Genomic DNA, 24,176 nt, shown 5'->3' with positions numbered 1-24,176 from the left:
TCTTGTTCACTCCCTTTTCCAGTGGGTTATACTACAAAGCCGAATCAATGAGTTAGCCAGCTAACTTGCCTGAATATTCTGAAATAACATTAAATTTTTTAGAAAGATAAGCTTGAAATGGAGATGTTCTAATTAACTCAACAAACCAAAAAGACATATGTAAGTTTAGATTTCTTAATTAAGCAGAAAATCAGTTTCTAGTTGTTTATTAAAGTTAGCTGGCAGGTGTAAACAACCGTGACATCCATTTTGTTTTCTACAGTGCCATCCATGTCAGATCAATGATGAGGAGTAACAGAGGCAGAGAAAACCTTATGGGAATTAAATTCAGCCTTGATCATTGAGGAAGCTATAGAGATCCTATAAAATTATTCTAATTCCTAATCCTAGGGAGGAAGCTTAATAGCAGGGCTGACCAAACTGAGGCCAGAGGGCCAAGTTAATGATGTTTGTTTTGGCCCACCTGGACCACTAGAGAAAACATTGCCCTGTGCCTTGAAATTCCATTAAAAATCAGTTTTGGAATTACTGAAATTAAATTGGCTACATTGGGAAATCCTAGTAGTCACAAACCACCTGGCTCTGACTGACACGTCTCTTTCAATTTACTGTAACCAGCATCCGACACCGGACGTCCATGGACGATGAAAAGTAGTTGAAATATGGTCAGCCCACCCTGGCCTTCATTTCAACATCAACAGTTACATATTTTTGGTTCGGTCTGGACTTGATTTGGCCCAGACATAGAGGTCCATGATTGGATCAGATGTGGTTCACTCTACTGTACTCTATTAAGCTGTACTTTGATGTCCAAACTTGTGAAACATAGACCTCTATGATTGGTTCAGATTTGGTCCGGATCAACCAAATTTGGTCTTGTTTGGGGGCAGAGCTCATCAAAATAATAGCCAGTATGTAGAATACTACCCAAATATGCAAAAGGAGGATATTGCATATGTATACTTTTGTGTACCTATTTAGAACACATCACCATGAAGATAATGACATTCATATAGTACAGATCAGAGACCCATGATGAAATTTCATTATGGCAATTCAGTTACCGTGAGTAAATCCACGTTATTTACTGCAGTTCAATAACCAAAAGAGATTTCAAACTCAAGGTGTCACGTCATAGCTGACCCCCCATTCTTTTTCTCAAAACATCCTTTCATCTGAATTCGGAGCAGATATTTAAGAGTTTTGGAAAACGTAGTCACGCAAAATACTGAGGGAGACTGCATCTACACAGTTCTTCCAGTAAATGTGTTTTTGGAAAATGTTCAGTGTAAATGGTTAAAAATAGTCATTGTACATACTGCTCTTCAAAGGCAAAGTGCAGCAAGTATGAACTTGGTCAAAAAATCTTTGATCTGTTGTACTTGCCAGGTATACTACCTGATTATTGTGGTATTTAGTTTCCTGACACCAGAACAAGCCATCCGATCAGAATATACTATGAAGTACAAGAATTTGCTGTCCGTCTAGACCAGGGATGGGCAACTGGCGACCGAGGACCAATCCCCTCCACCCCTTAAACAAAACACATTTTAAAGTTTGGTAATGCATCAGCAGTTTTCCTCTTGTTATGTCAGTCATTAGCTATGTTTCCATTAACTTGTCCAGTGATTTTTTTCTTCAAATTTGATTTAACTATCTTACTTCAATAATAACAGCTGGAAGAAATGACATCACACCAATTGTTTTCAATAAAAATAAATTGCAAAAACAAGTGTTGAAAAAAAATAACGTGATTGAAGTGTTTCCATGACCTATTTAGGCAAATTGTACATTAATAAATTGGCGACGCCCTCCCACCTACAGTGCCTTCAGAAAGTATTCATAGCCCTTAACTTATTCCACATTTTGTTGAGTTGTGGCCTGAACATTTTGTCATTGTATTAAACCACAAGTTTGACCAATTCCAGTCCCCTTGCTTAGGGGGTCCGGGGTCCTCCCCAGGATAATTTGTATGTAGAAGGACTGAGAAGCTCAGTACTGCTGACTTTTACAAAATACATTCTACTCCAAAATTTATGAAAATAAAATTATGCTGACACCATCTAAAATATTATCACCTCCAGAAATGGGTCCAACAACATATTGGTAAAAAGTCATATAAAAATGATATAGCCTATGCATGATCTACAGCAGAGATACTCAACTCTCACCCTACGAGGTCCAGAGCCTGCTGGTTTTCTGTTCTACCTGACCATTAATTGCACACCCGGTGTTCCAGGTCTAATAGAGGGGAACAATGAAAAAATGCAGTGGAACTGGCTTCAAAGTCCAGAGTTGAGTTTGAGGGGTCTACATTAGCAGATGTTCTATTAGCAATAAGCATTATCCCCTGTAGCCCAACTGATGAAGCACAGGGGCTATAAAATGTACATAGGCTGAAGCATGGTGTTTGTCCATCTGAATTTACCCTATTGGACACAACATCCAGATTGTCATTATTATAAATATGAATTTACAACTAATTAATTATTATTCACTCTAAAAATATATATATTTTTTGTTTCTATTAGTGTTGTTGCCCTTTTAAAACATTGCCCCTTTAGGAGCCCTGTTGTACAGCTGCACCTCAACCACTATTACAGTGTTGTTGCTCTTTTAAAACATCACCCCTTTAAGAGCCCTGTTGTACAGCTGCACCTCAACCACTATTACAGTGTTGTTGCTCTTTTAAAACATCACCCCTTTAAGAGCCCTGTTGTCCAGCTGCACCTCAACCACTATTACAGTGTTGTTGCTCTTTTAAAACATCACCCCTTTAAGAGCCCTGTTGTCCAGCTGCACCTAAACCACGGATGAGACCCCAGTTGTAAAACTCCAGTTGTAAAATGTCACACGCAGAAATTGAAGGTGTAGAGAAATAAGCATGGTAGCGATGGAAAACTGTAATCCCCCTCTTTTTAAAAGGCCAAAACTGCTTTCAAAATACATTTGCCAAAACAATGTTGTGGATTGACTTTTTGTCAGAATACATGTTTCCCTCCTATGGCTCTCGCAACTTGGGTGCGCCTTGAGAGGAATATTTATCTCACATAGAACACATAACAATAAGCCAACTTGGTAAATTATTCTACTATAGGGTTGTCTGATTGTTTTAATAATTTTACATGGCAAAAATAGTAGTACTGGAAAGTTACATTCTGAGTGATAAAGTATAGGCTTTGAATTACTTTGCCAGCAGCTACAGTCGGCTACACGCCACTGTCTGAGTTGAGCAACGGAGTGGTGCGCATTATAGACTATTTCATTACTTTCATCTGATTATCAGAGTGTCAGCAATCATGCATGTCAGTTGAGTGCACACAGCATAGTTAGTGCACACAATATATTTATTTGGAGAACAGACACGCACACTTCTGTCTGTATTATGCCATGTCATCTTCAAACCATATAGGATTTGTATTTTTTACAGTAAAAAATAAAAATGGACTGTATTAATACACACCTTGTTCAAACCATGATAAAGCAGGGAGAGAGGATGCTTTTCTGGTGCAATACATGCGGCCTACAAAGTTACAAGTATAGGCTAGCGATTTGATTTTAATTTTGAAATATAATAGGGCCTATTTGTATACTTAGTAGGCTGACACATATATGCCTTTCTGAATATTTCCCCTAATGTTATTAGCCTACCTCTTCTTTCTCTCTCCAGTGTTGCTTCATTCTTTCCTAAATGCAATAAGTTGTGTTGTCCTTATATTCATCATTCTAAGGACATGCTTGAATAATATAGGACTAGAATGAGATGCAGAAGGCTTGCACTTCTCTTCATGAAGATTGAATGGTTATGGGTCTGAATAAATAACTGAATAACCTACCGCCATCGCGCGTTCACTCTTTCAAAATGATCTGTAAAGTTCTATTGGCTGCTGTATTTAACATTCAGCAAACATGAGAATGTGTTCCTCTTCGAATATTCTATTGGCATAAGAAATTCTAAAGAAAATCATGTCCCGCAAGCGGTTCGAGTCTAGCTTTTCCTGCATGGGACTCCAAGAGTTAAGGAGCATTTTTTAGGGAGGCAAGCAGAGCACGCATATTGCGCAAGAGACAGAGGCTATATGTACGAAGATTATTATGCATCACCCATCATTCATATATAGGACTGATATAAATCTTGAACTGGATTAACTATTTTGAATGGAATTGATGGAGAGAAATACTGAGAGAGTATGGTCATGCGTGCAATGATTTAAACCAACAAGTTGAGTGATAGGCTGTTTTAAAACTCTGCAGCTGCAATTTAAAAAAAAAAATACAATTAAAATAATAAGGTGACCCCCAAAAGCCAAATGGAGATGTGTAAATTAAGACACAAATTCGGTCTTTATATTACTGTATCATAGGCAGCAAATGTACGCCTGTAATACGACAAAAAAGTTCCCATGATGAGATGATAGGTCTACATGCATTGTGAACTGTGCTCCATACAGAGATGTCTGTCCCCACCCTGTGCGTTGATGATTCATCATGCAGACAGAAGGCCGTAGAGAGCCAGATTTAGAGAATGCATATAAATTAAATGTTCCATTTCACGTTATTATGTTCATATAAATAATTCATTATGATTTACAATTTTTTTTGCAGTTATTTCTCCCGGGAAAAGAGAGTGGTTTTTGGCGGTAAATCTGGGTAACCGGGATCCAGCCATTCAAGCCTAGCAGTGACATCTCAAGGATTATCAAGGAAATTGGATGCTCTGGAGCTCAATTTGGAGAGTCATAGCAAAGCGGTGTGCATACACATTTATTTTCTATACATTTACAACAATTTCTAAAAACATGTTTTCACTTTGCCATTATGGGGTAGTGTGTAGAAGGGTGAGAAAAAATACTATTTCATACATTTTCAATTTAGGTTGTAACAACAAAATGTGAAATAAGTCAAGAGCTAAGGGGAATGAATACTTTCTGAAGACACTATCTGTTTTATGTCTGAGGTAGGCCATGAAAGCAAGTATGGATAAAATGCAAAAATATAATCATATTTGCCATATTCTAATAATTTTCATGTGCCAATGTATCGTCCGTACCATGGTGAAATTTGCACAATTGGATGGTGAAACTTGCATCCAGACAACCAGAAAAGCAAAGCAATGCAATTCATGATTTTTTAAAAATATTTCAGGACCATCTTGAATCTCACCCTGCATATATTCACGTTTTTAGCCTTGCAAACATAGAAACTTGGTTGCAGTTAAAATATTTAATACTGGTAATCAGAATGTGTTAGGTGTCAAGATATATGGCTGCAATTTGATTGTTTGAAGTGTAATTCTACAATTGTTTTCAAGAAAGCTATTGCTTACCTATTATTTTTTGTATATTTGTTGGGCCCACCAGTCAGATTATACTTTGGCCCACCAAACCCAAAAGTTTGAGCACCCCTGCTATATAGCTACACACATTACACTAAATTTTACACGTTTTACACAAAGAAATACTACTGTCTGAGTTGCAATATATTTCTAATGATTTATATTATTGAGTTCGAACGCAGGATATTCTATCTGGCTATAGATATTTTACAAAATGGCTGTGGTTTAACCTCGTCCCCAGGCTCAAGCCAGGGGTGTAATCATTAGTCCAAACAGTTGCAAAACGAAACAATTTGCAGCTAAAACGAGAGTTTCTAATGGACAAATTCAGGGAGGTCCATCACGTTTCATCCAGTTTGCGTCTGCTTAAGAAACGTTTTTCAACAGAATTGGCGTAATGAATACGCCCCTGGGCCCAGCTTCAGTCTCAGGTTGAGGGACTGGGGGAAGGGCTATACATTACGGACATTTCTGACGTGCAAGACTAGCCAAATCGAAAAATGACCCTTAACTTAACCAAACCATTAACCCTGACATTAACCAAGTGTTTTACAAATTCTGACATTAAATATCGATTTGCACGTCAGAAAAGTCCGTGTAGCCACTAAACAAACCACCTTTTATATATGGCCCTTTTCGCGAGACTGCTGGCAAAGATGGTGGTTGGCTAGCTAGCTAGCTAGAAATTGTGGCAGCAATACACACTGCAACAGGTCACCTATACAATTAATTGCAATATATGGATAGTTTACCCTTTTCCTCCCGGAGCGTTTGCATTTTGTTGTTTTGCAAACATTAGCTAGACCAAAAACAGTGGCTCTCTTGACAAATCTGTCCGTGAAAATCTTGTTTACGACATTAGACCCATAGCTCAATGCATCCGACGGTGCATGCACAGTAAGAAATGAATGCCTGTTTTTACTGCGATGACCTAATCTTCAACGATTCAAATTTGAAATATACAATATTTTAATTTGAAATATGAGCTATTTAATTACATATTAAATTATGAAACTGTTTATGTAGCTAATCGTTTAAAAGAATTGTTCAAATATCAATATGGCAGGCAAAATTGTAGACAAACAAAAGAAGACCTCCTAAACACGTGATTTTGAAGTGCGGAAGTAAAGTTGTGATTTCGGGAAAACGTAAGTGAAGATTTGTTTTTCACGGGTGGAAAACATTGGAAAATAGCTAACCTATAGAATACATTATGGATGACGAGGAGGAGACCTACAGACTATGGAAAATCCGCAAAACAATCATGCAGGTAAATTGTAAAATTGAGAATACTTCATCCCAGGCACTCGGTTTACAACTTATTCTCGAGTACCCAAGGTAGGCTGGACACATGACATTTTTAACAATGATTTTTTTCGAATAAAAATGAGTTACTTGCATCCGCGGTGGAGCCCAGTTTCATAATATTACCATATCCCAGCTACCTACCGTAGTTTTGAAGTAATCACGAAAAAACAGGTCTTAATTTAACAGCATTTTTCACCCTGCCAGCTCCTATTAGTTATATTGGGCACTGTGGCACCAACTCGCCTTCCGAAGGTTCTAATCCCATGTTGTTGTACTATATGTCACAATGGCAGCTTCTCTATAGTTGGCAATGAACACCTGCTCACGTTGTTTATAGTTAAAATGTAAACAACAACAAATTACTCATGGAACTCTGAGGTCGTCCCATTGTTTACTATAGGGAAATATAGGTATGTCTGTCTATTTAGCCTAATATCTCGAAATGTGTATATTTAGTTTTTGTATCTCGTCATCAAACGCTAGACCAGAACTAGTCAGAAGTTGCCATTTTTTCCCTACTTCCTGTTATGCAGACATAAGCACACTTGGCACCATTGAGGTGTGGATGTTTACTTTCTTCACAAGTTGTTATTTTTCAGTTTCGTCCTAAGAACAGATTGTAGTGGTAAAATAAAAAGGGCTAACTTTTTTTGGTGCCATTTAGGCTAAATTGAATTCTAACAGGCTGACTACACCGCTCGCGACGCAAAATAAATGTATTCATCTATATTATTCAATTATTGCACCCACATTGCTTGTGCGCGTCAACGAGCGTCTGCGTTGCCAAGGGCTAAAATAGAAGTCAGTTCTATTTCTGACGCAGATCGCCCTGCAAGTCCTGCCTCTCCCATCTCCTCATTGGTTTTTAGAAGCAGGTACCCACGTGCCATCTCCTCTTTGGTTATACCCACATGGGTGACTGAAAGACGAACGGGGTCAGTGGTGGAAATGCACAACAGAAACCCACGTCTTTTTTTAGTTACAGGTGTTCAGAGCATGCTAGATTGCCAATTTGCACAGGTGGTTGCTTCTGTCTTCCGTCTGTCTTCTGTAATTGATTCTTCAGCTACCGGTAGCTAGCTAACTCCACTTATTTGTTTTTCCCCTTTCACATAGTTGTGCCACGACAGAGGCTACCTTGTGACGCAGGATGAGTTGGACCAGACTCTGGATGAGTTCAAGAGCCAGTTTGGGGACAAGCCGAGTGAAGGGCGCCCACGGCGGACAGATCTCACTGTGCTGGTCGCCCACAACGATGACCCGACTGACCAGATGTTTGTCTTCTTTCCAGGTAACTAGAAGACAAACACACCTGACTGCCACAGCAACACGCATTTCCAAGGTGTCCAAGCTATTTTCTGAAAATAACTTTTGGTCTGTGAGCATCCGTTGTCTGGACCTTTACTTTGCTACAATTGTTGCACATCAATCAACAAATCTCTTTGTCCACAGAGGAGCCCAAGGTGGGAATCAAGACTATAAAGATGTACTGCCAGCGCATGCAGGAGGAGAATATCACACGTGCCTGCATCGTGGTCCAGATGGGGATGACGCCTTCCGCCAAACAGGTGGGGCAGGACTGAGCCATTAAGCTTCTCTGTTGCTCTTTAGCCTTCCTTCCCGCTCGGAGTAATCACTTGTATAATACAGTCATACACAGTGCATTCAGACCTTTTCCACATTTTGTTAAGTTCCAGCCTTATTCTAAAATTGATTAAATACACATTTTCCCTCATCAATCTACATACAATACCCCATAATGGCGAAGCGCAAATTGTTTTTTAGTTTTTCAAAACAATTAAAAACATAAACATACCTTATTTACATAAGTATTCAGACCCTTTGCTATAAGACTCTAAATTGAGCTCAGGTGCATCCTGTTTCCATTTATCATCCTTGAGATGTTTCTGCAACTTGATTGGATTCCACCTGTGATAAATTAAATTGATTGGACATGATAAATAAGGTTCCACAGTTGACATACGGAAGCCATGCCTCAGTGAGATGCACATGACAGCCGGCTTGGAGTTTGCCAAAGGGCACCTAAAGGACTCTCAGACCATGAGAAACAAGATTCTCTGGTCTGATGAATCCAAGATTGAACTCTTTGGCCTGAATGCCAAGTGTCACGTTTGGAGGAAACCTGGCACCATCTCTACGGTGGAGCATGGTGGTGGCAGCATGGTGGTAGCAGTTTTTCAGCGTCAGGGACTGGGATCGAGGGGAAGATGAACGGAGCAAAGTACAGAGATCCTTGATGAAAACCTGTTCCAGAGCTCTCAGGACCTCAGACTGGGGTGAAGGTTCACCTTCCAACAGGACAATGACCCTAAGCACACAGCCAATACTTTGCAGGAGTGATTTAGGGACAAGTCTCTGAATGTCTTTGAGTGACCCAGCCAGAGCCTGGACTTGAACCTGATCAAATGTATCTGGAGAGACATGTAAATAGCTGTGCAGCAATGCTCCCCATCCAACCTGACAGAGCTTGAGAGGATCTGCAGAGAAGAGTGGGAGAAACTTCCCAAATATAGGTGTGCCAAGCTTTTAGTGTCATACCCAAGAAGACTCAAGTCTGTAATCGCTACCAAAGGTGCTTCAACAAAGTACTGAGTAAAGGGTCTGAATACTTATTTAAATGTGATATTTCCAGGGTGTATTTTATTTAGCTTTTATTTGCTAAAATGTCTAAACTTGTTTTTGCTGTGTCATGGGGTATTGTGTGTAGATAGTTTTTTTCCTCATCAATTTAATAAATTTTAGAATAAGGCTGTAACAAAATGTGGAAAAAGTGAAGGGGCCTGAAGGGTTTCCGAGTAGACTGTAGGTCACAGCCCTAATTACACTACAGTTAACACCTGCTAATTCACATCAGATTACTCCATGGAGCAGAATAATAAAATATACATTTTTTTCATAGTGTTTTAACAGAGATGTTACTTTTCATGTGGCCCTGTCCTATGCGGGTCACTCGTCCCTATCCAGGGGCCAGTTATGACTCCCTTATTTCTTTCTTTTCAGTCGCTAGTGGACATGGCACCCAAATACATCCTGGAGCAGTTTCTACAACAGGAGCTCCTCATCAACATCACAGAGCATGAGGTATGTGCGCTCGTTTAGAGTTGCAGTTGCAGCCAAATATATTGGTACACTTCCACTTTTCTTAAATTATTCTCTATTTCTTGCCCCCCAAAAATAGATGAAATTGAAAAACTTTGTCTCTACACCTTATTGGATTTTCAGCATTGCAGAAGGATTTTATTTTTGTAAACATAAGTTTACAATTTTTATTAAGATGAAATGTTATTGACAAAATTACTGGCACCCCGGGGTCAAATACTAGGTTGCACAGCCTTTGGCCAAGATAATGTAACCATCAATAAGCTTCCTGCACCTTTCTACAGGCAATTTGTCAATCTGCTCTTATTCTTCTATATTTGAGGGATGCTCTCCACCAACTGCTGGTTTTGGATGTGATTCAGAACTGTCCAGTGTTTCTTCTTCAACCATTCCTTTGTGCTTTTTGACCTAATAATCTGCTGATTTCACGATGCTTTGCGCATGTTCAAGGCCCCCAGTACCAGAGGCAGCAAAGAAACCCCACCGCATTATCCAACCTCCCCATGGTTGATTGTGTTCTTTTCATTAAATGCTTCATTTTGGATGACAGTAAACAGAGCTCTGATCTGTATTGCCAAAGGGCTCTAATTTTGTTTAATTTGTCCACAGAACATTTCGCCCCAGGATTTAGGCTTGTTTAGGTGTATTTTTTGTGAAATTTAATCAGGCTTTCGTGTCTCCTTCAGTAGTGGGGGCTTCCCCACAACCAAACGAAGCATTCAGAGAAAAAACACTCTGGACTCTGGAATGGTTCATTGATGGCTACAAGAAGCATTTGTCCAAGTTATCTTGGTCAAGGGCTGTGCAACCAAGTACTAATTTCAGGGTGCCAATAATGTTGTCCATGCTATTTGTGCTTTATTTTGAAAAAAAATCCAACAAGGTGTGGAGACCAACATTTTCTTCAAATTTAAACTTTTTTTAGAAGAAGAAATTGGGAATTAAAGGTGCAAGAGTGCCAATTATTTGGCTGCAAACTATAACCTGCACACACAGTATCTTGCCTAAAGGGGACTTTGAACGTGTTCGAGTTGGCTTACTAAAGCGGATGAGAACAGATGGAAGTCGATGATTGCGGTTGGGGGAGGTACATCTGCGACAACTGAAAGTCAGTGTTTTCTAACAAGGCTCATATCAACATGGCAGTGTCAACATAGCAGGTGTTCTTTTTAAACTTTTCCTTCAGAATGTCCAAATAACCTTATCACACACTCTCAAACTCAAAACATACAATACATTTGTGAAAGAGGGGTCTCAAAGATTTACATTTATTTGTAGCCAATCCGTTGTAGCAAATGAATTGTGGCATAGTTGGTTCTTGTTTGTCACATCTTTGGTCATATTTGCATTAGTCAGGGAAAAACACCCTAATGATTGGTTGACAATAGTGCCTCCCACAATGCAGTTGATGGCTGAAGACAGGGTGCAGTTGATGGCTGAAGACAGGGTGCAGTTGATGGCTGAAGACAGGGTGCAGTTGATGGCTGAAGACAGGGTGCAGTTGATGGCTGAAGACAGGGTGCAGTTGATGGCTGAAGACAGGGTGCAGTTGATGGCTGAAGACAGGGTGCAGTTGGTGGCTGAAGACAGGGTGCAGTTGGTGGCTGAAGACAGGGTGCAGTTGGTGGCTGAAGACAGGGTGCAGTTGGTGGCTGAAGACAGGGTGCAGTTGGTGGCTGAAGACAGGGTGCAGTTGGTGGCTGAAGACAGGGTGCAGTTGGTGGCTGAAGACAGGGTGCAGTTGGTGGCTGAAGACAGGGTGCAGTTGGTGGCTGAAGACAGGGTGCAGTTGGTGGCTGAAGACAGGGTGCAGTTGGTGGCTGAAGACAGGGTGCAGTTGGTGGCTGAAGACAGGGTGCAGTTGACGGCTGAAGACAGGGTGCAGTTGACGGCTGAAGACAGGGTGCAGTTGACGGCTGAAGACAGGGTGCAGTTGACGGCTGAAGACAGGGTGCAGTTGGCAGTGGTGGAAAAAGTACCAAATTGTCATACTTGGGTAAAAGTAATGACTCAAGTGAAAGTCACCCAGTAAAATACTATTTGAGTAAATATCTGGTTTTAAATATACTTAAGTGTCAAAAGTAAATATAATTGTAAAAATATACTTAAGTATAAATAATTTCAAATTGGTTAAATTAAACCAGACGGCACAATTTTCTTGTTTTTGTTAATTTACGGATAGGTAGGGGCACACTCCAACACTCGGACATAATTTACAAGCGAAGCATGTGTTTAGTGAGTCCGCCAGATCAGAGGCAGTAGGGAAGACCAGGGATGTTCTCTTGTTAAGTGTGTGAATTTGACCATTTTCCTGCCCTGCTAAGCATTCAAAATGTAATGGTTACTTTTGGGAGGCAGGAAAAATGTATTGAGTAAAAAGTACATTGTTTTCTTCAGGAATTTAGTGAAGTAAAAGTTGTGAAAAATATAAATAGTAAAGTACAGATACTTAAGTAGTTTTTTGGGGTAAAAATTATTTATAAAGTACTACTTAAGTACTTTACACCACTGGAAGTTGGTGTGGAGAAACTTTAAAGACTCTATTAAAAAAAACTGCATGACCTTTGATCATGTGGTTTTTGTAAAGTTCATGCAGTTGACATGTAGACAAGTCCGATAATTTTTATACCCAAAATGCAACACATTGAAAGTTGGTGATCAGCACTGATCAAAGGTGGTCTCTGAATGCATGAAACTGATACTACATAAACAAAATATTTTCTGTAATTATATGCTCTTTGATTTGAGTCTTTTATTTCCTATCTTTTTAGCTGGTTCCTGAGCACATAGTGATGACAAAAGAAGAACTGTCAGAGTTGCTGCTTCGATAGTATCTTTTTAGCACTGAATGCAGAATTATTTCTATACCATGCATTACACAATACAATATTTTTTTGTTACCATGTTCCACACTAATAAATATATCCAGTGGGGTAAAAAAGTATTTAGTCAGCCACCAATTGTCCAAGTTCTCCCACTTAAAAATATGAGAGAGGCCTGTAATTTTCATCATAGGTACACTTCAACGATGACAGACTAAATGAGGGAAAAAAATCCAGAAAATCACATTGTAGGATTTTTTATGAATTTATTTGCAAATTATGGTGGAAAATAAGTATTTGGGCAATAACAAAAGTTTATCTCAATACTTTGTTATATACCCTTTGTTGGCAATGACAGATGTCAAACGTTTTCTGAAGTCTTCACAAGGTTTTCACACACTGTTGCTGGTATTTTGGCCCATTCCTCCATGCAGATCTCCTCTAGAGCAGTGATGTTTTGGGGCTGTTGCTGGGCAACATGGACTTTCAACTCCCTCCAAAGATTTTCTATGGGGTTGAGATCTGGAGACTGGCTCCAGAACCTTGAAATGCTTCTTCGTTGCCTGGGCGGTGTGTTTGGGATCATTGTCATGCTGAAAGACCCAGCCACGTTTCATCTTCAATGCCCTTGCTGATGGAAGGAGGTTTTCACTCAAAATGTCACGATACATGGCCCCATTCATTCTTTCCTATACAAGGATCAGTCGTCCTGGTCCCTTTGCAGAAAAACAGCCCCAAAGCATGATGTTTCCACCCCCATGCTTCATAATAGGTATGGTGTTCTTTGGATGCAACTCAGCATTCTTTGTCCTCCAAACACGACGAGTTGAGTTTTTACCAAAAAATTATATTTTGGTTTCATCTGACCATATGACATTCTCCCAATCTTCTTCTGGATCATCCAAATGCTCTCTAGCAAACTTCAGACGGGCCTGGACATGTACTGGCTTAAGCAGGGGGACACATCTGGCACTGCAGGATTTGAGTCCCTGGCGGCGTAGTGTGCTACTGATGGTAGACTTTGTTACTTTGGTCCCAGCTCTCTGCAGGTCATTCACTAGGTCCCCCCGTGTGGTTCTGGGATTTTTGCTCACCGTTCTTGTGATCATTTTGACCCCACGGGGTGAGATCTTGCGTGGGGCCCCAGATCAAGGGAGATTATCAGTGGTCTTGTATGTCTTCCATTTCCTAATAATTGCTCCCACAGTTGATTTCTTCAAACCAAGCTGCTTACCTATTGCAGATTCAGTCTTCCCAGCCTGGTGCAGGTCTACAATTTTGTTTCTGGTGTCCTTTGACAGCTCTTTGGTCTTGGCCATAGTGGAGTTTGGAGTGTGACTGTTTGAGGTTGTGGACAGGTGTCTTTTATACTGATAACAAGTTTAAACAGGTGCCATTAATACAGGTAACGAGTGGAGGACAGAGGAGCCTCTTAAAGAAGTTGTTACAGGTCTGTGAGAGCCAGAAGTCTTGCTTGTTTGTAGGTGACCAAATACTTATTTTCCACCATAATTTGCAAATAAATTCATTAAAAATCCTACAATGTGATTTTCTGGATTTTTTTTTTCTCATTTAGTCTGTCATCGTTGAAGTGTACCTATGATGGAAATTACAGGCCTCTTTCACATTTTTAAGTGGGAGAACATGCACAATTGGTGGCTGACTAAATACTTTTTTGCCCCACTATATAACAAGTATTTGATACACTGCCGATTTTGCAGGTTTTCCTACTTTCAAAAGCATGTAGAGGTCTGTAATGTTTTCATAGGTACACTTCAACTGTGAGAGACGGAATCTAAAACAAAAATGATTAAGTAATTAATTTGCATTTTATTGCATGACATAAGTATTTGATCACCTACCAACCAGTAAGAATTCCGGCTCTCACAGACCTGTTCGTTTTTCTTTAAGAAGCCCTCCTGTTCTCCACTCATTACCTGTATTAACTGCACCTGTTTGAACTCGTTTCCTGTATAAAAGACACCTGTCCACACACAATCAAACAGACTCCAACCTCTCCACAATGGCCAAGACCAGAGAGCGGTGTAAGGACATCAGGGATAAAATTGTAGACCTGCACAAGGCTGGGATGGGCTACAGGACAATAGGCAAGCAGCTTGGTGAGAAGGCAACAACTGTTGGCGCAATTATTAGAAAATTGAAGAATTTCAAGATGACGGTCAACCACCCTCGGTCTGGGGCTCCATGCAAGATCTCACCTCGTGGGGCATCAATGATAATGAGGAAGGTGAGGGATCAGCCCAGAACTACACGACAGGACCTGGTCAATGACCTGAAGAGAGCTGGGACCACAGTCTCAAAGAAAACCATTAGTAACACACTACGCCGTCATGGATTAAAATCCTGCAGCGCACGCAAGGTCCCCCTGCTCAAGCCAGCGCATGTCCAGGCCGTCTGAAGTTTGCCAATGACAATCTGGATGATCCAGAGGAGGAATGGGAGAAGGTCATGTGGTCTGATGAGACAAAAATAGTTTTTTGGTCTGAACTCAACTCTCTGTGTTTGGAGGATGACAAAGGATGAGTTCAACCCCCAAAAAAACATCCCAACCTTGAAGCATGGAGGTGGAAACATCATTCTTTGGGGATGCTTTTCTGCAAAGGGGACAGTATGACTGCACCGTATTGAGGGGAGGATGGATGGGGACATGTATCGCGAGATATTGGCCAACAACCTCCTTCCCTCAGTAAGAGCATCGAAGATGGGTCGTGCCTGGGTCTTCCAGCATGACAATGACCCGAAACACACAACCAGGGCAACTAAGGAGTGGCTCCGTAAGAAGCATCTCAAGGTCCTGGAGTGGCCTAGCCAGTCTCCAGACCTGAACCCAATAGAAAATCTTTGGAGGGAGCTGAAAGTCCGTTTTGCCCAGCGACAGCCCCGAAACCTGAAGGATCTGGAGAAGGTTTGTATTGAGGAGTGGGTCAAAATCCCTGCTGCAGTGTGTGCAAACCTGGTCAAGAACTACAGGAATGTATGATCTCTGTAATTACAAACAAAGGTTTCTGTACCAAATATTAAGTTCTGCTTTTCTGATGTGTCAAATACTTATGTCATGCAATAAAATGCTAATTAATTACTTAAAAATCATACAATGTGATTTTCTGAATTTTTTTTAAAGATTCCGTATCTCACAGTTGAAGTGTACCTATGATAAAAATTACAGACCTCTACATGCTTTGTAAGTAGGAAACACTGCCGATGTTGCAGGTTATCAAATACTTGTTCTCCCCACTGTATATATATACACACACACACACACACACAATTCATGAACATGAATGATGGTATGATGTTGCCATTGTGATTTCTTGATTGACGTGTCAGTAAACTGAAGGAGAGCCAGCTACCCAGGATTCAAGCAGGAGACCCTGTGGCCAGATACTTTGGACTGAAAAGAGGACAGGTGTGACACACACACACACACAAACAAATGACTGAGGCGTTTTATGTGCAATTTTAGTTTTATCCTGTGTTGACCTGCTGGCCTGTCTGTTCTAACAGGTAGTGAAGATCATCAGACCTAGTGAGACTGCTGGTAGATACATCACCTACAGACTGGTGCAGTAAACACACACCAGCTCTATTATGGACCAGAAGGAGTATGAGATCTGATGATTGCGGACAGGGAATGACTGAAGATGTTTAATATGAAGAAGAAAGAACATGCTCTCATCACTTTGTCTCCCAATAACTTTTGTGAATAAGTTGACTTGCTTACCTTTTGGCACTACTAGTTTTTATGAATGTGCTTGAGGTGATAACCTCTGCATTTGTTGGATTTTTTAAAAATAAGCATTTTTAATTTCAACGGGCAAATGATTTATTTCAGAAGAAATAAATCCAACTGTTTTTAATGTCGAAGAGCAAGGCAAGGTCTTTTCACATTCGAAAAAATGTCCCACATAACTGATTGAAGTTGAATGCACACTGAACATTTGTGTTCATTATTACAATTACAATCTCAGCAACAATCATTGGGAGTCAAACATTTGCGTAGTGCTTGACATTTGAATTTTATGTCACCAAGGATATACAACAAATCATGTTAGAACTGTAACAATATAAACATGTCATCTCTCAATGACTAGCATACCAACCAGCAGCAGTGCTGAAGTAGTGGTGTGAGTACACAGGCAGATGGTAGGCTGGACTATAGACATACCATATGAATACACCATACAAGGGGTATACAGAGAGAATACAAAAAGAGGAAATTGCAGGCACAAAAACACTGAATCTCACATTCCTTCCTGATATCTCGCCAGGTAATTAAAACAATAAAAATAGCTTTGTGCAGCATTTTGGCAAAACTGGTTTAGAAAATCATACCTCAAGTCATGCAATGAAATGAACACGTTCACACAACAGCAATATGATATTCTGCTATCCAGTCAGTGTACTTTTTCATCAGTAGTCAACGCATTAAAACAGTAAGTTGGAACCACTTTCATTTCAACTGCAATTTCCCAAATGAATTCCAATTTGTAGAATTCACTAAAGTACTTTTTCATTTGAAAAACATTTCCATTTTTCCCAGAAGTTCTTTGCTGAAGAGTTCAGGTCCAGAGAGGGTCAGTGGGTGCTGAGGGTTCCTCCTCAGTCTGATTCCACTGGTCTGAAGAGTTCAGGTCCAGAGAGGGTCAGTGGGTGCTGAGGGTTCCTCCTCAGTCTGATTCCACTGGTCTCTCAGTGTGGTTATCTGGCGTCTCACCCCCGTCGTGTTTTAAGTCTGTCTTGTTTCCCTCGTCTCTCCCCTGGACTCCTCCCCCACCCCCACAGTCTCTCCCCTGGACTCCTCCCCCACCCCCACAGTCTCTCCCCTCCTCCCCTCCACCGTCCTAGGAGAAACACACAGCAGAAATGGTTGAATGTGATACAATAGTGTGCAAGTGTGTATGCCCAAGTGGTGCAGTGGTCTAAGGCACTGCATCTCAGTGCTGGAGGCGTCACTGGTTCGAATCCAGTCTGTATAGGGCGGTGCACAATTGGCCCAGCGTTATCCGGGTTTGGCCGGTGTAGGCCGTCATTGTAAATAAGAATTTGTTCTTAACTGACTTGCCTTGTTAAATAAAAAAAATGTATATATATATTTTTATATGCGTCCTTCTCTTCTATTTGTTTGGTTGCTACTGCTCTTCCACTCTCTCGAGGCCCATAATTGTATTTTCCTCACATTACTTGTTTCTAGACCAGAACCAGCACACTGTTTCACTATGACACCCTACACCCACAGTCGCTCACTCACCTGGCTTAGGGCTAAGGGGGAAACTGGGGTGTCGTAGGAGCTGTCATGGAAGAGGGTGCTGTAGAAGACTATGAGAGTCTCTACGATGCGGGCCTGGTGGGGGTAGTCTACCAGGGAGGACAGGGCCACGGTGGCCCCGGAGGGACGGGGACGCATCAGGGTGGGGCCAAACACAATGCCCAGGTTACTGGGACTCATCTTGTTCTCCTGCTCACACTCACACACCCTGAAACAGCAGAAAAGTGAAGAAATAAGAGGGAGGAAGGAAATAGTAAGAAAGGAGAAATGGGCACGATGAGCTATTTGTTCTTCATCAAACGTTAGGATTAATGTTCCGTGTTAAAATCACACTTTATGTGTGTGTGCCTTACTCATGGTCACCTCACCTGCGCAGATGCTGTGCAATATAGCGCAGTGTGGCTGTATTAGCCTGCGGCAGCTCCGTTAGCATTAGCTCCCTCAGGCTGTGGACCAGAGTCAGGACCTCCAGGGGAGTCTCAGCACCCAGGTCTGCCAGGACTGCTGTCCCAGCCACCTCACCTCCATCTGGGCTAGGAGACGCAGAACGCAGGCTTTCCTTGGCCAGCCCCATCAGAGACTGATAGAGATGGAAAGGCAAGATAGGCTCTGGCAGCTGGAGAGGGAAGAAGGGAAAGTGAGGGGGTGGAGATGAAGAGAAGGGGACAGAGAGTGAGGAGGTGGAGAGGAAGAGGAGGACAAATAGTGAGGGGGTGGAGAGGAAGAGGACAGAGTGAGAGGGTGGAGATTAGGACAGAGTAAGGAAGAGGAGGACAGAGAGTGAGGGGGTGAAGAGGAAGGAGGACAGAGAGTAAGGGGGTGGAGAGGAAGAGGAGGACAGAGTGAGGGGTGGAAAGGAAGAGGAGGACAGAGTGATGGGTGGAGAGGGACAGGAGGACAGAGTGAGGGGGTGGAGAGGAATCGGAGGACAGAGAGTGAGGGGGTGGAGAGGAATCGGAGGACAGAGAGTGAGGGGGTGGAGAGGAATCGGAGGACAGAGAGTGAGGGGGTGGAGAGGAATCGGAGGACAGAGAGTGAGGGGGTGGAGAGGAAGAGTGGGACAGAGGGGGTGGAGAGGAAGAGGAGGACAGAGCATGAGAGGGGTTGAGAGGAAGAGGACAGAGCGTGAGAGGGGTGGAGAGGAAGAGGACAGAGTGAGGGGGTGGAGAGGAAGAGGGGGACAGAGCGTGAGAGGGGTTGAGAGGAAGAGGAGGACAGAGCGTGAGAGGGGTGGAGAAGACAGAGTGAGGGGGTTGGAGAGGAAGAGAGGGAGTTGAGAGGAGAAAGAAGGGGACAGAGGGTGAGGGGAGGAAGTGGGATGCAGAGTGAAGGAGGGATAGTGAGTCTAGAAGTGGAGGGAGAGTATTTTGTGAGTGTATGTAGCAGTATGTTACCTGTCTGAGGTAAAGTTTGAGCATGTTGCTGATATCATGAGGAAAGGCTTGGGACAGTTCCACCAGCTCTTTCCCATTCTCAAAGGCCTGGCACAGCTTCTCCACACGAGTCTTCACCCCATTCACACGATAGATACCCTACACACACACACACACACACACACACACAGAGTTTATATGTCAAGTCATTTTTTCAATGTGTGTGTACTACTCTGTGTGTAAGTGTAAATGCACCTTCATCCTAAGAGCCCTGCTCTCTATCTCTGTGATGCACTTCCTGATGACCAGAGGCACACCATCGGGGTCTCCCAGCCCCTGCGTGAAGTCCCTGCCAAACAGTGACAGGCGACCTTGTAGCTTCTTATGGCCACACTGGATAGCCAGGTTCTCCAAGCAACGCCTATGGCATGCCAGATAACACTGCAGGAGGGAAGACAAGCAAATAATATACACTGCTCAAAAAAATAAAGGGAACACTTAAACAACACAATGTAACTCCAAGTCAATCACACTTCTGTGAAATCAAACTGTCCACTTAGGAAGCAACACTGATTGACAATACATTTCACATGCTGTTGTGCAAATGGAATAGACAACAGGTGGAAATTATAGGCAATTAGCAAGACACCCCCAATAAAGGAGTGGTTCTGCAGGTGGGGACCACAGACCACTTCTCAGTTCCTATGCTTCCTGGCTGATGTTTTGGTCACTTTTGAATGCTGGCGGTGCTTTCACTCTAGTGGTAGCATGAGACGGAGTCTACAACCCACACAAGTGGCTCAGGTAGTGCAGCTCATCCAGGATGGCACATCAATGCGAGCTGTGGCAAGAAGGTTTGCTGTGTCTCTCAGCGCAGTGTCCAGAGCATGGAGGAGCTACCAGGAGACAGGCCAGTACATCAGGAGATGTAGAGGAGGCTGTAGGAGGGCAACAACCCAGCAGCAGGACCGCTACCTCCGACTTTGTGCAAGGAGGAGCAGGAGGAGCACTGCCAGAGCCCTGCAAAATGACCTCCAGCAGGCCACAAATGTGCATGTGTCTGCTCAAACGATCAGAAACAGACTCCATGAGGGTGGTATGAGGGCCCGACGTCCACAGGTGGGGGTTGTGCTTACAGCCCAACACCGTGCAGGACGTTTGGCATTTGCCAGAGAACACCAAGATTGGCAAATTTGCCACTGGCGCCCTGTGCTCTTCACAGATGAAAGCAGGTTCACACTGAGCACATGTGACAGATGTGACAGAGTCTGGAGACGCCGTGGAGAGCGTTCTGCTGCCTGCAACATCCTCCAGCATGACCGGTTTGGCGGTGGGTCAGTCATGGTGTAGGGTGGCATTTCTTTGGGGGGCCGCACAGCCCTCCATGTGCTCGCCAGAGGTAGCCTGACTGCCATTAGGTACCGAGATGAGATCCTCAGACCCCTTGTGAGACCATATGCTGGTGCGGTTTACCTGGGTTCCTCCTAATGCAAGACAATGCTAGACCTCATGTGGCTGGAGTGTGTTAGCAGTTCCTGCAAGAGGAAGGCATTGATGCTATGGACTGGCCCGCCCATTCCCCAGACCTGAATCCAATTGAGCACATCTGGGACATCATGTCTCGCTCCATCCACAGACTGCCCAGGAGTTGCCGGATGTTTTAGTCCAGGTCTGGGAGGAGATCCCTCAGGAGACCATCCACCACCTCATAAGGAGCATGCCCAGGTGTTGTAGGGAGGTCATACAGGCACGTGGAGGCCACACACACTACTGAGCCTCATTTTGACTTGTTTTAAGGACATTACATCAAAGTTGGATCAGCCTGTAGTGTGGTTTTCCACTTTAATTTTGAGTGTGACTCCAAATCCAGACCTCCATGGGTTGATACATTTCATTTCCATTGATACTTTTTGTGTGATTTTGTTGTCAGCACATTCAACTATGTAAAGAAAAAAGTATTTAATAAGAATATTTCATTCATTCAGATCTAGGATGTGTTATTTTAGTGTTCCCTTTATTTTTTTGAGCAGTGTAGTAACTTTACAGTCAGTAAACAGAGTAGACATTACACAGTCTACTGTACCTCCTAGGGTGTGTGTGTGTGTGTGTCTCACCTCCTCACACTCTGCACCCTGGAAGTACACATAGCTGTTACACTCTCTGCATTTGGCAGGTGTGCGGAGCTTGCGGAGTCTGTGGGTCTTTGCTGCCTTGGACATTCCCACATTCCGGAAGGGACCAGTGGGAACGGCGATCTCTGGCTCTGTCCCTGAACACACAGCAAGAGAAAAGACATACAAGAGAGAAGAGAGAGTTCAGAATGAGAAAGAGAGGGTCGTATCCTAACCTGAACTATTCATGCAGTTCTCCCGCTGTGTGGATCTGGATTTAGACAGAGTTCAGACAAATGGAGACTTGAGGAGGAGTGTTTGTTACCCTGTTCAAACGAGGTGACGTTTCCATCATGTTCTTCTTCACTGGCTTTAGGTACGTGCCCTGAAACACACATGCAATAAACTATTATATATCGTTGAATATTCTGAATGATACATCGCTGGACCCTTTTCTGTCATCTAGAAATTGCTGAGGCTCTATGGTAGCTGTGCTGGAAGTTGACATTCTAGTTTCTACATCAGGAGATACCAATGCTGGAGGACTCCAGACCATAGACTCCTCCAAGACAGTCCGAGTCCTTCATCGTTGACGGCCAGGACTTGTGTGATTGGTGACCTTGCCCTTCAATAAGGACACATACCACCAATGAGCTTTCAAATGAAGCACCATAATGAAAAGTTCTAATCTTGGATCATGGTTCCTATAAATCACATCTGTGGTTAGAAAAGTGTGCTACTCTTCTTCTTAGACCATTCGACCACGAGTCAATCAGGACTCACCACATCTCTGTGTGACTCCATCCTCAGCACCACCATCCTCGTCTGTGGTAGGCATGGTCTCCGTGCTGATTGGTGAATCCGTGGGAGGTGTGGTCTCCGTGCTGATTGGTGAATCCGTGGGAGGTGTGGTCTCCGTGCTGATTGGTACATCCGTATTAGAGCTGTTGTGGCGGGTGTGTCCAGACAGACTGATGAGGGAAGGAGAAAATTACATTGCTTCCTCCTGTAAATCCTAGTAGTTGGTAGCCAACTAACTGGCCTGTTCTGACCCTTTGAAGGGTAACGCCACTTACAAAACGTTTCTCTGCACCTGGAATTTTCTGATCTCGACAACAATATGAATTACTGAAAGGTCAAACGTAAACAATTTCAAGTGGGGACCAACTGGTTTGATGAGTAGGGCTCGAAGTGGTAGTGAGCTGCAGGCTCTGGGTTTGACAGATGTCTGGCATCCTCTGTGCTCGTGTAGAGATGTCTGGCGTCCTCTGGGCTCTTGTGTAGATGTCTTGCGTGAGCGGCGTACTGTTGTCCCGGCTCGTAGAGCTTGGTGCTCTCACACAGAGTCTGGTAGTGGACTGGCAGCACTGCTGTCTGCATGTGCAGCAGCTGATAGTACGACACCGTGCACTGGGGAGGGAGACATGTTGTAAAGAACTACAACACCCAGGAATAAGCAATTCGATGGAGACAAACTACAATTTCCATGAACACATTTCGTCTCTCCCAAGATCTCTCGTGAACAGACTTCATGAACATAATCAAACCTAAAGGTGGATGTAGTCATGATTAGGACGTTTGATTGGTCAGTGCAATCCACCTGCAAACAAGTTGAGGGTTTTACTTCCCTGACAGAGGCGTGAGTTGACTTACAGATCTAAGGGTGTGGTCTGTGTGTCTGATGACATCATGGATCTGTCTGAGAGTGCTGCCCTTAGTCTGCTCTCTCTCCTGGTGCCGCGCCTCCGCCTCGGATATACATGCACGATACACAGCCTCTGCCTCTTCAGCCTGTAGAGACACACATGGACCAGCCATTAGGTGCGATTCATTTTGCTCGCCTGGCATAACTGAGTTGGCAGAGTTGGCACTTCAGGATCTATGAAAAGGTCTATGAAAAGGTCAGACTAGTCAGCTGACCTTGGTCCTGGCCTCCTCCTCCAATCGCTTCTTCCGGTCCAGAGCTTTAAGCCCGCCTGCTCCCCCTTGTAGCTCCTCCTCTGCCCGACCCCTGGCCTTGTCATACTCCTCACAGCGAATCATGTATGAGCCTCGAGTTTTACGCATGCCACTCTCAGCATCAGTCTAGGAACAGACACACACACACACACACACACACACACACACACACACACACAGTACTACAGGGGTTGGGTAGAGGATATGAACCTGGTTTAGATAAGGGTTTAGGGGGTAGGGTTGGGTAGAGGATATGAACCTGGTTTAGGTAAGGGTTTAGGGGGTAGGGTTGGGTAGAGGATATGAACCTGGTTTAGGTAAGGGTTTAGGGGGTAGGGTTGGGTAGAGGATATGAACCTGGTTTAGGTAAGGGTTTAGGGGGTAGGGTTGGGTAGAGGATATGAACCTGGTTTAGGTAAGGGTTTAGGGGGTAGGGTTGGGTAGAGGATATGAACCTGGTTTAGGGGGTAGGGTTGGGTAGAGGATATGAACCTGGTTTAGGTAAGGGTTTAGGGGGTAGGGTTGGGTAGAGGAAATGAACCTGGTTTAGGTAAGGGTTTAGGGGGTAGGGTTGGGTAGAGGATATGAACCTGGTTTATGGGGTAGGGTTGGGTAGAGGATATGAACCTGGTTTAGGTAAGGGTTTAGGGTGTTGGGTTGGGTAGAGGATATGAACCTGGTTTAGGGGGTAGTGTTGGGTAGAGGATATGAACCTGGTTTAGGTAAGGGTTTAGGGGGTAGGGTTGGGTAGAGGATACAAACCTGGTTTAGGTAAGGGTTTAGGGGCTAGGGTTAGGTAGAGAATATGAACCTGGTTTAGGGAGTTGGGTAGAGGATACAAACCTGGTTTAGGTAAGGGTT

At 43.1% G+C, this 24,176-nt stretch overlaps 3 protein-coding genes across 8 annotated transcripts in view; 1 reads left to right on the top strand and 2 right to left on the bottom strand.

The window, feature by feature from the left end:
* The window catches only part of LOC110530643, a 37,439-nt gene extending 31,052 nt beyond the window's left edge, over window positions 1-6,387 (bottom strand). Inside the window, exon 1 of the mRNA XM_021613860.2 lies at window positions 6,088-6,387. Within this exon, the coding sequence (XP_021469535.2) occupies window positions 6,088-6,112 (25 nt within the window). The 5' untranslated portion in view covers window positions 6,113-6,387. The remainder of the gene's footprint in view (window positions 1-6,087) is intronic.
* Window positions 6,388-6,424: 37 nt separating this feature from the next.
* Window positions 6,425-16,907, top strand: LOC110530641 (DNA-directed RNA polymerases I, II, and III subunit RPABC1). Of its 3 annotated transcripts, XM_021613858.2 has the most exons (7): window positions 6,454-6,605; window positions 7,760-7,934; window positions 8,096-8,211; window positions 9,665-9,745; window positions 12,535-12,593; window positions 15,934-16,012; window positions 16,111-16,907. In XM_021613858.2, the coding sequence occupies exons 1-7, from the start codon at window positions 6,549-6,551 to the stop codon at window positions 16,174-16,176; spliced, it is 633 nt and encodes a 210-aa protein (XP_021469533.1). In that variant the 5' UTR covers window positions 6,454-6,548; the 3' UTR covers window positions 16,177-16,907. The 3 variants fall into 3 exon arrangements, with proteins under 3 accessions (XP_036842171.1, XP_036842170.1, XP_021469533.1); XM_036986276.1 differs by lacking the exons at window positions 12,535-12,593; window positions 15,934-16,012; window positions 16,111-16,907 and adding an exon at window positions 11,193-11,846 and having other exon boundaries at window positions 6,425-6,605; XM_036986275.1 differs by lacking the exons at window positions 12,535-12,593; window positions 15,934-16,012; window positions 16,111-16,907 and adding an exon at window positions 11,169-11,846 and having other exon boundaries at window positions 6,425-6,605.
* The window catches only part of LOC110530640 (rho GTPase-activating protein 45), a 38,047-nt gene continuing 30,474 nt past the window's right edge, over window positions 16,604-24,176 (bottom strand). For 2 of the 4 annotated variants that reach the window (XM_036986274.1, XM_036986271.1), the window contains exons 11-21: window positions 23,277-23,441; window positions 23,010-23,147; window positions 22,525-22,766; window positions 22,140-22,327; window positions 21,889-21,981; window positions 21,682-21,741; window positions 21,360-21,514; window positions 19,501-19,686; window positions 19,267-19,404; window positions 18,241-18,488; window positions 16,604-18,080 (exon numbers count right to left, since the gene is read on the bottom strand). In XM_036986274.1, coding sequence (XP_036842169.1) covers window positions 17,831-18,080; window positions 18,241-18,488; window positions 19,267-19,404; window positions 19,501-19,686; window positions 21,360-21,514; window positions 21,682-21,741; window positions 21,889-21,981; window positions 22,140-22,327; window positions 22,525-22,766; window positions 23,010-23,147; window positions 23,277-23,441 — 1,863 coding nt within the window. In that variant the 3' untranslated portion in view covers window positions 16,604-17,830. The remainder of the gene's footprint in view (window positions 18,081-18,240; window positions 18,489-19,266; window positions 19,405-19,500; window positions 19,687-21,359; window positions 21,515-21,681; window positions 21,742-21,888; window positions 21,982-22,139; window positions 22,328-22,524; window positions 22,767-23,009; window positions 23,148-23,276; window positions 23,442-24,176) is intronic. The other 2 variants (XM_036986272.1, XM_036986273.1) reach the window with 2 other exon arrangements.

This window comes from Oncorhynchus mykiss, chromosome 8, assembly GCF_013265735.2.
Source record: "Oncorhynchus mykiss isolate Arlee chromosome 8, USDA_OmykA_1.1, whole genome shotgun sequence".
Taxonomy (NCBI): Eukaryota; Metazoa; Chordata; class Actinopteri; order Salmoniformes; family Salmonidae; genus Oncorhynchus; species Oncorhynchus mykiss.
This window is presented reverse-complemented; position numbering and strand designations above follow the sequence as displayed.

What these genes read in the sequence shown, in the direction of transcription:
- LOC110530641 (XM_036986275.1), top strand. Translation starts at nt 6,549, where the DNA reads ATGGATGACGAGGAGGAGACCTACAGACTATGGAAAATCCGCAAAACA. An exon ending in TCCGCAAAACAATCATGCAG is followed by an intron (nt 6,606 to 7,759) that starts GTAAATTGTAAA and finishes CCTTTCACATAG; the next exon opens with TTGTGCCACGACAGAGGCTA. An exon ending in TGACGCCTTCCGCCAAACAG is followed by an intron (nt 8,212 to 9,664) that starts GTGGGGCAGGAC and finishes CTTTCTTTTCAG; the next exon opens with TCGCTAGTGGACATGGCACC.